The following is a 14439-nucleotide window of genomic DNA, read 5'->3' as shown; positions in this document are numbered from 1 at the left end:
CCCCGTCCGTAACCCTTGGTACGGTATTTGGTAACCATACTTCTCCGTCATAGCCGTACGGCCGAGGGAGTAACTTTCGCCCTACTGCTGCTGCTGCTAACCTACAGTACCTACAGACCCACCGCAGCGACTCGATCTGCATCTCCGGGGACCTGGACAAGTCGCTCCTGCGACTCCCGTAGTCTGCAGTTTTGCTCGTCCTGCGTCCCCACCCCCGGCTGACCCAATCTTCACCCTTCACTCTTGTCTTCACCGGGCTGGACTACTGGCACAAGCCACAATCTGCCCCAATAATAATGCGTTGTCGTGTCTGGCATCTCCGAGTATTACCTGTGGCTGCCCCGTCTTTTTCTTTTTCTTTTTTTTTTTTTTAAAATTTTTTTTTCTTTTTGTTCTTCCCCTTTGTCTTGTCCCTGTTCCCCTGCTGCCCTACTGCGGCCTGCCCTCCCGGACGAATGTACTCCCACCCACACCACACCTGCCTGCGACAACAACACGCTAGCCTCCGCTAGGATGGATGCACCTCTGCACCTCATGGAGCATCTGTCATGCCGGATGACCCGACGATGGATTTCCAATCCTATCTCCGGCAGATGCCTGCCAGGTGCCTAGGGTGAAGAGTTTTCCTAGCTTGGTCCACCATTACGCATAAGATAGTTACCTTACTCTACTAAGTATACTGTAAGTAGTAAGTAAGCTCAGCTGCAGCAAACCTCCATCAGCTAAGTAAAATAAAAAAAAATAAAAAAATAAATAAAAAAATAAAATTAGCAGGGATACCTCAGCTAGTGTGAGGAATAGTAGTACAGTAGTAACTAGATACTTACTCCGTAGTATCTATCTGATAACTTTGGCTGTCGGGCCCCATACCTAAGCGCCCGATAGAGTAAATCGGTCGCTCCACCTGTGTCAGAGCATTGATTCTGTTTTCTACCCTCCGTCCCAAGGCAACCAATGAGACGGCGGATTCCAGCGACTCAGCCACAAAAATCCCGCTTAAGTAAGGCCCCAGTTGATGCCGTGCCAGATACCGATCCCCGTGTGTCCTTCTTTCCATCGGGCCGCAATATCGAAAGCCCTTACAGGTGACATGTACCAACCGGAGAGGGCGGGATTTGCGAGACAAAGCAGAAAAGGTACTGTGGAGGGGAGGGGCGAAGATCATGTACTTAGGTACCTGTACTTAATTTACGCTGGCTGAATGCGTCAGGGTCTTGCGCAGATACAGATAGTACTCCGTAGTTAGTGCTGATCGGCCAACGCGAACGGGCTCCCCCCCACAAGCCACATAGGGCTGCGCCTCCCATCCGCTCCATCCGTGATGTGGCTAGTGTCGGTCAAGGTCAGACATTAGTAAACCCAGCCCTCGGAGACCGGCCGCCAGCGACGCCGACGGACTTGCCCGGACCCATCCATCTCATCCCATCCCCCATCACCAGATGCTTCGGGCATGCACTACTGCATTCTCCCCACCCCCGTTCAGAATGATTGATAATGAATCGCTGTTAAGAAGCTGGAAGCCCGGAGAACCTGAATGCTCAGCCCTTGGACGGACGGTCGAGACTCGGAGTTATGCCAAGGCCGGCCCCCCGGGCTCGGAACCTGCCCACTGCAAACTTGAACGTTCTGGCTGGGTCGAGCTGCAGCACTAGCGTGACCTGCCCGCGCTAGCAGCCTGATTCCTACGGCACGTCTGATCCGAACGTTCTCGGCCGTGGATGCGAGGAAGCGAAGCGTGTATGTACTATGCAGACTCCAGTTCGAGTCCGAGTCCGATTCTGCAACCGCGATGTCTCTGCGTATGAAATGCAAATTATCGACGCGTGATAGGGTCAGCTGACGCCTCGGCCGTGGCATGACAGGCTGTGTTTCGTGCAGTTCCATGGTTCCTTGGTCCTATATCGGGGAGTCACGCCCGGTCCATGCCCCATCCCCCATGGATGGGAACTGAGTCATTGTCAAAGCATGCATCGTAGGATAGCAGGAAATATGGGCTAGGCGTCGTACGATTACGAATACGCCCGGGGAATATCGAACAGATTCCCCGTCCCCAGACGCCCTGGACTGGACCTCGCCATGCGCGACAGAATATGAGGTGACATGAGGTGGTGTGACTGGTTGGTTGACAGTTCCTGAGTCAACGAGCAAGTCTATGCCGCTTCACATGCAAGGAAGAGGATTTTTTTTTCTCCCTCTGGGACACGGACACGGACACGTTTCCTCTGACCCTGGGAAAAAAAAAAAGTCCCCATTTGAGTTGCCCCGAACGTGGCCGCCTCGCACATGCGTTGCAGCATGGGTGGGAATAGGCATGTCGGTTCCGATCCACATGGGTTGGCCAACTTTGTTGACATGACAATGTGATTGGGGATAGCTAAAAGCCACTACAGCTTGGATTCGAGCATCCCGACTCCACTAGACAGTAGTCCATCATCCATGAGTCCAAGCTGAGTGCCCCGGAGCCTGTCAAGAACCCCAGAGACCCAGTTGCAGGCCCACCCACATGGGAGCAAGACAGCTGAAACTGGTGGCAAGACTCGACTTCTCCCTCTCTCTCGTACTTGCGGAGCCGCCCATGACCCAGCTGGCCGGGCCGGCTGGATACCCTGTTTTCAGCCACGGGGAGGTCCAATCCAATCCTGGCGCCTATCTACGAGGAGAGTTTCCCTCAGTCTATCTAGCAGGGAAGATTCGGGTGGTTGAATCTAGGTAGGGTAAGTAGCTTTGCCCCGGCCCCCAGTTGCCCTGGGCGTTGGTATCCAATACCGATGGAACCCGGCGGGTCTGTAGAACGGGTATCTTGCTTTCCCCGGGGGAAAGGGAGCCAGAGATCCGACACGAAGGGCCCTCTTCCTGATTTGACAGATGGTCCGCTACTTAAAAAAAGGGCCATCCGAGCGAGAGTTTCCTCGCGTAATGTAGTACATCACCACCACTCGCATTGCCGGCACGATCAAGATCAACAACCCGATGCAACTGTTTACTGGGAAGTACAGAAAAAGCCAACAGTAAACCCAATACTCTCAAGCCACCATGTGTACGTCTACGATCGGACCAATCTCCTCCCCAGGCACCACATACTTACTGCATGATGAGGTATAGGGCATGCGACGACCGTGGAATGAAAAATTTTTTCATTGGTGCAGAATCTGCCCAGTAAGCACTTTAAATCCATTCGTTTATTATTATTATTTTTTTTTTCTGTCTTGTTGCGTTTTGTTCGCACGGCCGATCGGTGACCAGTCTGCTTCCCTCGGTCGGTTGGTCGGTCGCACGTACCTACTGTACCTACTAGTCGTACCGGTACAGGGTAATGTACTCCGTACATTACCGTCAGGGCAAGATACCAAGTAGATACCTGATACAGCAGCCGTACGGGTCGCAAGTCACAAGTCACAAGTCACAAATCGCAAGTCGCAAATCGCAAGCCACCCTCCCTGCCTGCCACATGCTCGCAACCCCCACTAGCGCGGACCTAATGCATGGAAGGGTTGGGAAAATTCTTCTCTTGCATAAATGGCTTCAATGCGTGTTTCCCCCTAGCGCCGTCCGCCGTTCATTCTTCGCTCCCCCTGCAGGTGTGGGATAGGGCGGGCGCGATGATTGGTTGGGGTCCGACCGCACAGCCACACCCGAGTAGTAGTGCCAGTTGGTGGTGTGCCAGTTGTTCATCATGGAGCCTGGAGGGATCTCCGCGGTAAGGCATGGATGGACGGGCAGTCTTCCTTTCCATCCATCCATTCATCCCTAAAAGTGGGTCCTGCTACGTATTAAGTAGGTACCTACTAATTCGCTACGGTTACCCCGTTTCGGACGTATTCAACCTACCACACTAGGCAGGTATGAAGGTAAGTCGGGTGGTATCCCCGTACCGGTGGTATGGTCGATACGTGATACGTCAAGACTGCATCCTCGCTCCGATCGGGGTTAGCGTCGGTGTCGGGGCCTCCGTTGGACATGGATTAGAGTTTTTCGATCCCCCCTTCTAGAATCCTTCTATATTTGGTGCGCGGATTTGTTCTTACCGCCGTAGTGCTAAAGTAAGTATCTAGTCCGTAGACGTGTGTGAGTTGCAGGGTTTTTCTTGGGGCGGCGCTAGTGGGCTTTGTTTTCTCGGGAGGCCGGCCCAGACAGCCATCCATCCATCTTACTTTGTAGATGTGGGATGTTACCTACGGTCCTACCGGAGATGTATCTAGACAGATACCTAGTAGATCAGACTAATGCATCTTGATATCCTTACTAGATAGATGAATGAGAAAATTTTTTTCACCGATCTACCCTGTACATGGCTGGCTACACGCTATGCGGCTGCACTGTTCTCTTTTCATCCAGGCCCCACGCCCACGCTGAAGCAAGCTGAGGATGGATCTTGGTTTCTACCTACCTGCCTGCCAACCTACCTACCTACCTGCCAGGCTCGGTTGGCTCGGGGCTGGGATCTCCGGTCAGCCCAGCAGCCCGCCCAGCAGCCCGCCCAGCAGCCCGCCCAGCAGCCCAGCCCACGAGTCATCATCGCGTGCGTGCGTCGAACTCTGTCTGCAGTCTGCAGTCTGCAGTCTATCTATCGGATCAGATCGGATATTCGGATATCAAGAACAACCAATCTACACCCTAAGGTACATAGTACACGGTACATACTAACTTTCCACCCCCCCGAACAACATCACCACCCGCAGTGAGGAATAGATATACTTTCCGATCGCGTGTCCATGACATCGCCATCCAAAGTCTACAGACTTCCATTCCAGAAGAAAAGAAGAAAAAAAAAACGCCGAAACTCAAACCGAAAACTGGAACTCAACAACTTAAACTTCACCATAACTATAACCTAATAATGAATGGGATTGTCGCAAGAAACGCAAAAAAAAAAAAAAATGAAGCGAAAGTAAAAAAATGAAAGTGTGGTTAAAGTTAATCGGAAAGTCTCGTAGTCGTTAGGTCATACTCTACTCTACTCTACTCTACTCTACTCATGGTCTTGTAGTCTCGTGGCCTCATACTGATCGGGTTGGGATCTAGATGCTGGATGGGCGTCCATCGCATTGCGGTGTTTCTGATTGGGTCGGATTCATTTTTTGATTGAACTTAACCACCAGAATTGCTGGATGATGAACTATCTACTATCTATTGGACAGGACTGAAGATTCCTCAGCTCAGCGCTAATGTACACAGTATGCAGTATGCAGTATGCAGTGACAGTGGAAGGTGGAAGGTGGAAGTGGAAGGTTCTCGACCGACCGACCGACGCGCGACCGTTGCGAACTTGCATGTTTGTCCGACCGGACAATGTCTTGCTTACTTCTTACTCGGGCGCGGCGCAGCGCAGCGCAGCGTGAGACAGTCTTAGTTTAAACGAGTTGTCAGTTGACCTGCTATACTGTACTACTGCTAGTAGTAATTAGTGAGTATTATCTAGTGAAGTGCAAATTGACAGACCGGACATGACAGAAGCAGAGGCTAGAGGCTATCTAAATGCTACTACTGTCCTAAATTAGATGGTCCTACGGATAAAAATAGATTCGACCCCGCGGATTGTATCGTATACTCCGTACGGAGAACAGTAGGTAGATATCTAGGTATATGAAGAATTATCGTGTCGAGGAGCGATAAGATTAGAAGATTAAATTAGATAGATAGTACTTATTTATCTATTATCTATCTATATGGGATTTCTCTTCTCAGCTACCTACCTACCTACCTACCTACCTATAGTGTACCAACTAAGCACCCATCAACCATACCCAAGTGCCAGAATCCCAGAATAACTCTGCCCGCAGAGCGCAAACAGCCTGCCAGAGACCCATCTAGATCCCATCCCATCTGCAGCTCTAATCCCAATCCCAACATCCTAGTCGATAGTAAATAAATAGATAATAAGTAAGTAAGTAAACAAGAACCAGATGAGACGGTCCAGATCCCCATCCCCATCCCCATTCCACCCACATCTCACGCGGCCAGCCAGCCAGCCAGCCAGCAATCAGTAAGTCAGTCGATCGAATCGACTCGATCTAGAACATCGCGGATTTGGCCCCGGTCGGGTCGCCCGGTCGGTCGGTCGCGGTCTAGATCGATCGAACCCACCCCCCCCACCCACACACACACGCACACGCACACACCTCACCAACCAACCCATTATCAAATTCTGACTGACTACTCCGTAGTTACTGACTGTTGATCGGCAATCAATCAATCTATGGAAATGGGGATCGGGGGCAGTGTTGTCCATTCCCAGTTTTTTGTTGATTGCGATTGCGAATCGATGAGGGATTCTTGCATTCGTGCGACCTAACCTACTACATATCACCTAGGTAGGTGGTATGTAGGTGGTATGTAGGTGGTATGTACTCCGTACTGGGTACTGGGTACAGTAAGGTAGGTATGGATGGGTAGTTATGGTTATTTTTAGGTAAAGTAGGTAGGTAGATAGGTGGGTATTATATTGGGGGTGGATACTTTACTTCATGGGACGCGTAGATGTGTATGTGTGTGTTAGGTTGATGGTGCTTACTTATTGACTTACTCTGGTTGATATTGATCTGGTGGTGATGGGTTGGTGTGGGCGGTTTCTTGACGTGGCCGGTTCGTTATCTATCGGTTGGAGTCATGACTACCTACCTACCATTACTATCTGCATACTGAACTAGTCAGTGAACTAACTACTAGCCAGTCTTATCTGACTCATGCTGTGACTGTCTCTGGATTGATGGATATTAACTATCAGGAAGATGTGACGACCACCACGACCACAACCGCAACAAGGCTTACACTAGCTCTACCCACTCGACACACTACTCTCTACCAGACCTAAGGGTGAATTGAAAAAAAAAATCATCTACTACAACCCGAGTTGATCAGGCCGACCTAGTCTCATACTGGCTTGTAACATCAGCCGAAAGATTTTAGCTGCTCCATCGTATCTATCCCCATCCATCCATCATCCTACCCCAAAAGAAATTAGGCGGAGTCGGTCGATCCAATTACGGCTTCCTATAGGAGTGTTAGTCACGGGTTCTGGGTCCGATTTCCGACTAAGATGAGGGAGGGGGGATAAAATACCCGTGCGTCTTCGTAGAGAGGCGAGATGCCGGTCCAGCGTTCGAACTAGATCATTCTTTCGTTAGTTTCCGCGTTAGAAGCATCGGTGATTTGGGAGGCTTACCTGGTACCATCCCTGGCCGACCAGAACCTCCAGACCAGGCACGGTGTGCCAGCCCGCGTCATTGGCCAGCTGCATCAGGGTCGTCACGGACGGCTTGTACGCCATCTCGACGAGCACGCGGGGCGACTTCTCCACGGACTTGACCAGGTCGGCGTCGGCCTCCTCGGCGCGCGCGAACATGTTGCACAGAGTCTCGCGCATGCCCGGGTCGATGGGCTGGTCCGCCGGAATGGTGCCGATGGCCACCTTGGGCACTGTGTCCAGGCTGTCGATCGACTCCACGATGCGGATGTTGTAGCTGGTGGGGAAGGTCGAGATCATGCTCTCCAACTTCGCGGGGGACCGTCCGATGATGTAGATCGGCGAGAAGCCCATGTTGTGGAGCGCGTAGATGGCGGCGCGAGCCGTGCCGCCACCGCCCACCACCACCGCGCTGGCGTTGCCACTGTTTCCGTACACGCCCGCGTTGCGCAGCGACAGCGTCATGCCCTGCCAGTCGGTGTTGTAGCCAACCAGCCGCGTGGGCTGGCCCTTCCCGGCGCAGGTCGGGACGATCGTGTTCACGGCTCCGATGATCTCCGCGTCAGGCGCGACCTCGTCCAGTAGCGGCATGATGTCCAGCTTCAGGGGGATCGTGACCGAGGCACCGCCGAAGTCAGGCGAGCGGATGAAGTCCCGCACGTCTTCGGCATTGGCCGTCTCCAGGCGGTCGTAGTGGTGAGGAAGGCCCGTCTGGGCGAACAGGGTGTTGTGGAGGGCGGGCGACCGCGACTGGGAGATGGGAGTGCCGAACAGCGCAAACTGCTTGGGCCGCAGCTCGCCCATCAGGGCCAGGCCCCGGAGGATCTCCGCCGTGGAGAGCTGGCCGGGAGCGGCCTTGAACGGGAGGGCCGGGTGGGAAACGGGGGTCATGAAGCCGTTCAGGATGCGGCTGAGCTGGCCGTTGTCGCCCATGTTGATGGCGATCAAAGGCACGTCATGCGCCTCGGCCGCCCAGTTCTTGAAGCTGCGCAGGGAGTTGTTGTCGTCAAGGCTCTTGGCAACACCAACCAGCTTGATCACGTCCCCGTACTCAAGCGCCCGGTTGTAGTACTTGGTCCAGGACATGTTAGCCCAGGAAAGCTCGCCCTTGGGGTCGTGGTGGGAGGCGATGATACGGGAGTAGCCCTTGTTCTCCGAGACCTTGCGCAGCAGCTCGTCGGGGAAAGCGATCTCGAGGTCCACAAACTCCAGACCGGACCGGAATGCAAGACGGTAGAGCTCCATCGCTTCGTCGTGCGCGTCGTCGGGGAAGCGGCCACCCTGGCTCTTCGTGCGGATGGTGAAAATGACGGGGAGGGCGATGTGGCTACGGAGGAAAGACACCTGCTCCGCGACGTAGTCGACCGAGGGAATCACGCCGTCCGTGGACGGGTCTTCCAGAAGATCCACGCGCAGCTCAACCGCATCAGAACCGACGCAGACCTTCTTCAGGATATCGCGGGCCACCCGCAGGTCGGGTAGGGTCAGGGACACAAAGAAGGAGTGCTCCTTGCGCTTGATAACGCTCAGACTATCCGATTCTCCGGTAACTGTGTGGAGGAAGCGCTTGAAGTCCTCGGAAGCGCGTGCAAGGCCGCCGGAGGCGGCAGTCTGGCTGTAGTACTGGATGTTGCTGCACTCCTGGAACCACGGCTTGCGGCGCAACCACACGCCCATCATGTCCTCAACGTAGGCCGGACGAGTCTTGTCCAAGCACAGGAAGTCCATCACCTTCTTGATGTCCCGCATGATGAGAATAACATTGCCCTTGGTCTTGTGGTAATCCGTCAGTAGTTTTCTGGCCTCGGGGATTTCCACAATGCCGCCACCGCAGGCGAAGACATGACCAGTTGCGCGCTCCTTGAGCGTGCTCTTCAGGATGTTGAGCTCGGCATCCCGGAACCCTTGCCATCCCTTATGCTTGATGATATCCGGAATCGACATCCCTTCTGTGCTTTCCAGCTCGGTGTCCAGGTCAATGAAGGGCCGGTTCAGAACCTTTGCGACCCAGTGTCCACTGGTGGTCTTTCCGGCACCACGCATGCCGATGAGGAAGACGGAAGCGCTGGCCTTCTCAGCCTGAGTGAGCGAAGAAAGCTCTTCCTCCTTCAGCTCGCGGCCCTCCAGCTTCACGGAGAATAGCTGCTTCAGGCTGTCCCACCAGCCGGGCCAGGTCTTGCCCACACACTCCCTCTCCAGGATCAAAGTCGACTGAGGGGTGACGAGAGACAGAACACTGAAACTGAACGCCACACGGTGGTCATCATAGCAGTAAACACCACCCGCGGGCTGACGGAGAGTCGTGCGGTCGATGCCGTCGATCTCGATGCCGTCATCGTGCTCGCGGCAGATGACGCCGAACTTGGCGAGCTCGTCCTTCATGGCCTTGATCCGGTTGCATTCCTTCACACGCTGGTTGGCAATTCCGTAGATGCGAGTCGTGTGGTTCGAGCCCTCTCCGCGCGCGACAGCCGCAAGCACAGAGGCGGTAAGGAAGGCGTCAGTCATGGGCTCCATGTCGACGTTGGTCAGAGGCCGCAGGACACCTCCCGGGGCACCGGTCACGGTGGTGGAGCTATCCGTCTGCTCAACGGTGCAGCCCATGGGACGCAGGACCTCGACGGCAAAGCGCGCGTCACCCTGGAGAGACTTCGAGCCGATGTTGGGCACGGTGCAGGTGGTGCCCGTGATCGCCGCAATGGCCAGAGGGTAGGTGGCCGAGCTGGCATCGCTCTCCACAACGTATTCAGCCGGGTTGACATAGCGACCCTGGGGGATGTGATAGGTGTGCTCCTCGGTGGTCGACTTCTTCACGTCAATGCCGAAGGATCTCATCATCGCCGTCGTCATATCAATGTACGGCTGGGAGATGGGTTTTCCGCCCACAAGCTTCAGAGTGACCGGCTCCTTGGCGTAGGGGGCGCACATGAGCAGCGAGGACACATACTGGGACGACACCTTGGCCGCAAGGTTGATCTGGCCACCCGCAAATCCGCCGGAGGCGGCAATCTTCAGGGGCAGACTGCCCTTGTTCTCCATGTACTCGACCGAAGCACCGTTCGCCGTCAGGGCATCGACCAAGTCGCCGATAGGTCTCTGCTTCATACGGTTGTTGCCCGTCAGGACGTTCGAGTCCACGCTGGTGGAAGTGGCGAGGGTCGCGACCGTGGTGAGGAATCTCGAGGCCGTACCGGCGTTACCCAGGTATAGAGGGGTGGAGGTGGCTTGAAGGTCGCCTCCCTTGCCGTTGACGACCAGCACCTCACCCTCCTCTTCCCAAGAGAAGGTGCAGGCACCCAGACGCTCCAGAGCGTTCAGCATGACCTCCGTGTCATCGGAGTGCAGCAGGTTCTTGATGCGGCAAGTGCCCGAACCCAACGCGGCCAGGACCAGAGCACGGTTCGAGATACTCTTGGAGCCCGGGGGAGTGCAGACCACCGTCGACGCGGGTGCGACACCGGGGTGCACCTCGATGCTGGGAGCAAGAACGACACTGATATCCTCGTTCGGGACGACACTGGCGCGGGGCTCGTGGGTGCGGCCAATCGCCGACAGCAGGACGATCTTCTTCTTGGGGCCATCGTTCTTCTTGTCCAGCGCCATGTTGAAGAGCAGCTGGTCAACGGAGCAGTGCTTGCCCGCGGTGAGCTTGCGAATGCGGGAATCCTTCATGGTGGTGGGGAGGCCATAGGCGGAAATGCACTTGACGATGCGGGCCACAGCGACACCCTTCAAGACACCCAGGTGACGGGCCAATTCGGCCTCCTTGACCATACCAATGGCCACGCACTCTCCGTGGAGGACCTGCGGGGTCAGAATGGCCTCAATGGCGTGCCCGATGGAGTGTCCCCAGTTCAACAAATTGCGGAGACCACCCTCGCGCTCGTCCGCGGAGACGACGAACGCCTTGTGTCGGGCCGAGGCCAGAATTCTGGCCTTCAGGATGTCCTCGATTCCTTCGAAGCGGTGCTGGCCGGGCTCGACCTTGCGGCGAACGGCAGCCAGGATCGTCTCGGCGTTGTCCTCCAGCGCCGCGAATTCCTCCTCGCTCGAGATGGCGGCAGTCTTGATCACCTCGGCCATGCCGTTGATGAACTCCCGGACGGGAAGGGTCTCGAGGAACTCCAGGTCGATGAAGATCCTCGACGGCTGCCAGATGGTGCCGATCAAGTTCTTGCCCAGGGGGGTATCGATGGCCGTCTTTCCACCGATCGAGGAGTCCACCATGGCGAGAAGGGTCGTGGGGACCTGGACGTAGCGGACGCCACGCATGTAAGTCGAGGCGACGAATCCGGTCAGATCGCCAATGACACCACCACCCAGGGCGACGATCACGGTGTCGCGACCACAGGGGGGGCTCTGGCTCAGCATCCAATCCTCAATGTCGGCCTTGGTCTGGCGGGACTTGGAGACCTCACCGGGGGCGGCATTGTAGACGAGCAGGCGGGGCTTGGGGGAAACGGTAGCGGCGGCCTCGTCGAAGGAGTTCTGGAAGCTCGGGGTGTAGAGGGAACCGATATTCGTGTCAGTGATGAGCACGTAGGTGGTGGAGGGCATGCCACTGATCAGGTCCTTGGCGACATAGTTGCGCCAGAGGCCAAAATCAGCGACGATGCTCTCCTGGCCCAGAATACTGATCTTGGTGGGCTCGGGCATCGTTCGGAGGGGGAGGGGTCGGAGGAGTCGGGAGAGGTGGTGGTCAAGTTGGGAGGGAAGAGCAGTGTCCAATCTAATTCATGCTCACAGAATGGCAAGCTCCCCGCAAGAGTGGTGGATTGGGGGCCGATTGCAGCGACCCGCCTGTTGAGGGAAATTGGTGAGTCAGTGAGTCAGTGCGAGACCTCGGGCCAGGAACAGGAATGAGAGAGGGAGGGAACGAGTGCGGTGAAAGCTGGAGAATCGAGTCGAGAGGTGACGGGATGACAGGGTGACGGGGGATGACGGGGGTGACAGGGAGGGACTGGAGGCAAGGACATACCGAAGTGAACACGTAGGATTCCTTTGATGGAGTCGGCGAGGGAGGGGAGGGAGGGGAGGGAGAGGGAGAGGGAGAGGGAGAGAGAGCGACGCAGGGAGGGCGAGAGAAGAAGACAAGAGGCACTCGCTGCCTGCCCTAATCGGTAAATGGACGGGAAGCCTTTTTTTTTTTTTTTTTCTGTCTTTCTTTCCGTCAACGCTGACTGCGCTGAAACCTCGACGCGATGAACACGAGAGGAATTACTGATCACTGGGCTAATATTGAGTGACTTCACAACCCAAACAGCAGTTTTATGGGGGTTGGTTGGTTGCATGGCACGATCCACCGTCCGTCGCGATGGAGGAGTCGTTGACTCACTTTTTCCCCTTCCGCTCCGATGTCGTCGGTCGGCATTTCGACCTGCAGAAACCGGATCCACCACCAACTCACTACACCATTTAGTGCTGCTCTTAGTGCTCCCTGGACTCTATACCCCGTAGTGTCCTGGGCTAAAAGTATCCCCGTGTTACATCCCCTCGTCCAACATCTACATCCAGCAGGATCAGCTGCCGGGAATCCACCCTTCTTCCGATCGAACCGCCGGTGGACTGCGATCGTGAAGCTGATCGTCGGGTTCTCGAGTGGAGAGACGCGATTCAGCGATCTTCTACTATGTACTGTGCGCTCGTCTACAGACTCTACAGAGTAACTACAGAGGTTTTTGTATGGAGTAATAGTAATGTACGTACTTGATTGGATTGTATGGTTCATCGTCCACTTTTCTCGGGAGTTCTTTTTTTTTTATGGTGATTCCCAGGTGCATGCGCCGAAAAGTCCCCAGCCCTATCCAAGTAAAACTCCATCCCAAGGGTCCTTTTCCTAGCTGTAATCTCCGTGTCACGGCCACGGAGAAAGTAAGATACAGACAGCCGACGAGGAACCATCCAGACCTGAGTACAAAGCCAAGGTCCGTGTGGAAAGATACAAAGAAAAACGAAAACAAAGCGAAAAGACAAAAAGCGGATCGTGCGCGATCGACACCCATCTAACACGGCCGTGCAAGTGAAACATCGAAATCAGTATCGTCCATATCCACCTCCACCTCCACCACCGCCAGAGTTGCGGGAGGAATAGTGGTCCCGGCCCTGATATCCTCCGCGGTTATACCCACCGCCGCGGTGATCGGCCCCCCCATAGCTGGAGGGTCGTCCACGGTACGGGTTACCCGAGCTACCACCGTAGGATCCCCCCTGCTGGTAGTACCCTTGCTGACTCCGGCCATAGTAGTCGTAGTTCCCTGCCGGGGGTGCGCCGTGCGCGTCTCCCCCGTAGGGACGCTGGTAAGCATTGGACATGCCTCCGCGGGGGGGAGGCGGCGGGCCCCGGGAGTAGCCCCCCGAGCCAGGCGCCGGAGGCACCCAGCCCGAGGGCGCATTCCCTGCGGGCATGAACTTGGGGTCGAGATGTGCGGCGAAAGGGTTGGGTCGGTCGGACTGGTCAGATCGGTTGTGGTTGTGGTTGTGGTTGTTGGGCCGGTCGTTGGCATAGTTCATCCGACCGCCGCGGCCACCGCGGAACGGCGCTCCGCCAAATGACCGGCCCGAGTGCTGCGCCTTGGACTTGACCGCTTGGATATCCGAGTTGTCCAGGGCTGGCGTGGGGTGCTTGACTCCCCGCAGGAGCATGGACTTGTGGATCTGGGTGGACTTGGGGATTTCGTAGTTGACCCTATTGAAAAGGAGGTTAGTCCACGACAAAGAACGAAAGACAGAGAGAGACAACTTACGTGAGAGAGCGATCGTCCTCTAATGATGGCATGCCGTATTCTTCCAGCGCCGAGTTCAGGGAGCTGTGGGGGATATAGGACTCGTTGAGCTCGACCTTACCGGCCAGTCCCTCGCTCACCCGCACGTTCATCTTGTACTTCGGAGCCCCCTGCTTCTTGGAATAGAAGTTGGCCACCAGGTCCTGGTATAGCGGGTGGCCGTCGGAAATCAAAAGCACCTCGCGACCCACGCTGTTCCGCGCCTTCTCGTCATCAGTGAGTAGGGGGTACTTCTTTGCCATAGCGGCCAGCAGCCGCTTCTCGTCGATGAACGGAAGCAGCACGACACCTTGCCAAGCAAACTTCTTGCCGTTCAGGTCCAGGGCGAAGTCTTCCGGATAGAAGTCGATGATCTCGCTGTCCGGTTCGCTCATCAGGGGGTGGAAGACCTCGGGGATGGCGTGGTTGGACGCAGCTGGAAGAACGCCCATCAGCTGCTCGAAGGGCCGGAACGGGGTGCCCTTTTCGAAGGTC

At 55.6% G+C, this 14439-nt stretch overlaps 1 protein-coding gene across 1 annotated transcript; it reads right to left on the bottom strand.

Annotated features, from left to right (window-relative positions):
• Positions 1–6688: 6688 nt before the first annotated feature.
• Positions 6689–12197, bottom strand: BO70DRAFT_324111 (pentafunctional protein ARO1). Its single transcript, XM_025540608.1, has 3 exons — positions 12162–12197; positions 7163–11983; positions 6689–7104 (listed from the first exon to the last, which is right to left on the bottom strand). Exons 2-3 carry the CDS (start codon positions 11837–11839, stop codon positions 7006–7008), a joined length of 4776 nt encoding a protein of 1591 aa, XP_025394793.1. The 5' UTR covers positions 11840–11983; positions 12162–12197; the 3' UTR covers positions 6689–7005.
• Between the last annotated feature and the right edge of the window lie 2242 nt (positions 12198–14439).

The sequence above is a fragment of the Aspergillus heteromorphus genome (assembly GCF_003184545.1).
Source record: "Aspergillus heteromorphus CBS 117.55 chromosome Unknown BO70scaffold_44, whole genome shotgun sequence".
Classification (NCBI taxonomy): domain Eukaryota; kingdom Fungi; phylum Ascomycota; class Eurotiomycetes; order Eurotiales; family Aspergillaceae; genus Aspergillus; species Aspergillus heteromorphus.
The sequence above is the reverse complement of the archived record's forward strand: the minus strand, read 5'-3'. Positions and strand labels throughout refer to the sequence as shown.

Bases quoted from the DNA above. Each gene is read 5' to 3' on its own strand.
- BO70DRAFT_324111 (XM_025540608.1), bottom strand. From the start codon at position 11,839: ATGCCCGAGCCCACCAAGATCAGTATTCTGGGCCAGGAGAGCATCGTC. The intron at 7,105-7,162 runs GTAAGCCTCCCA...AGAATGATCTAG, and splicing joins TCGGCCAGGGATGGTACCAG to TTCGAACGCTGGACCGGCAT.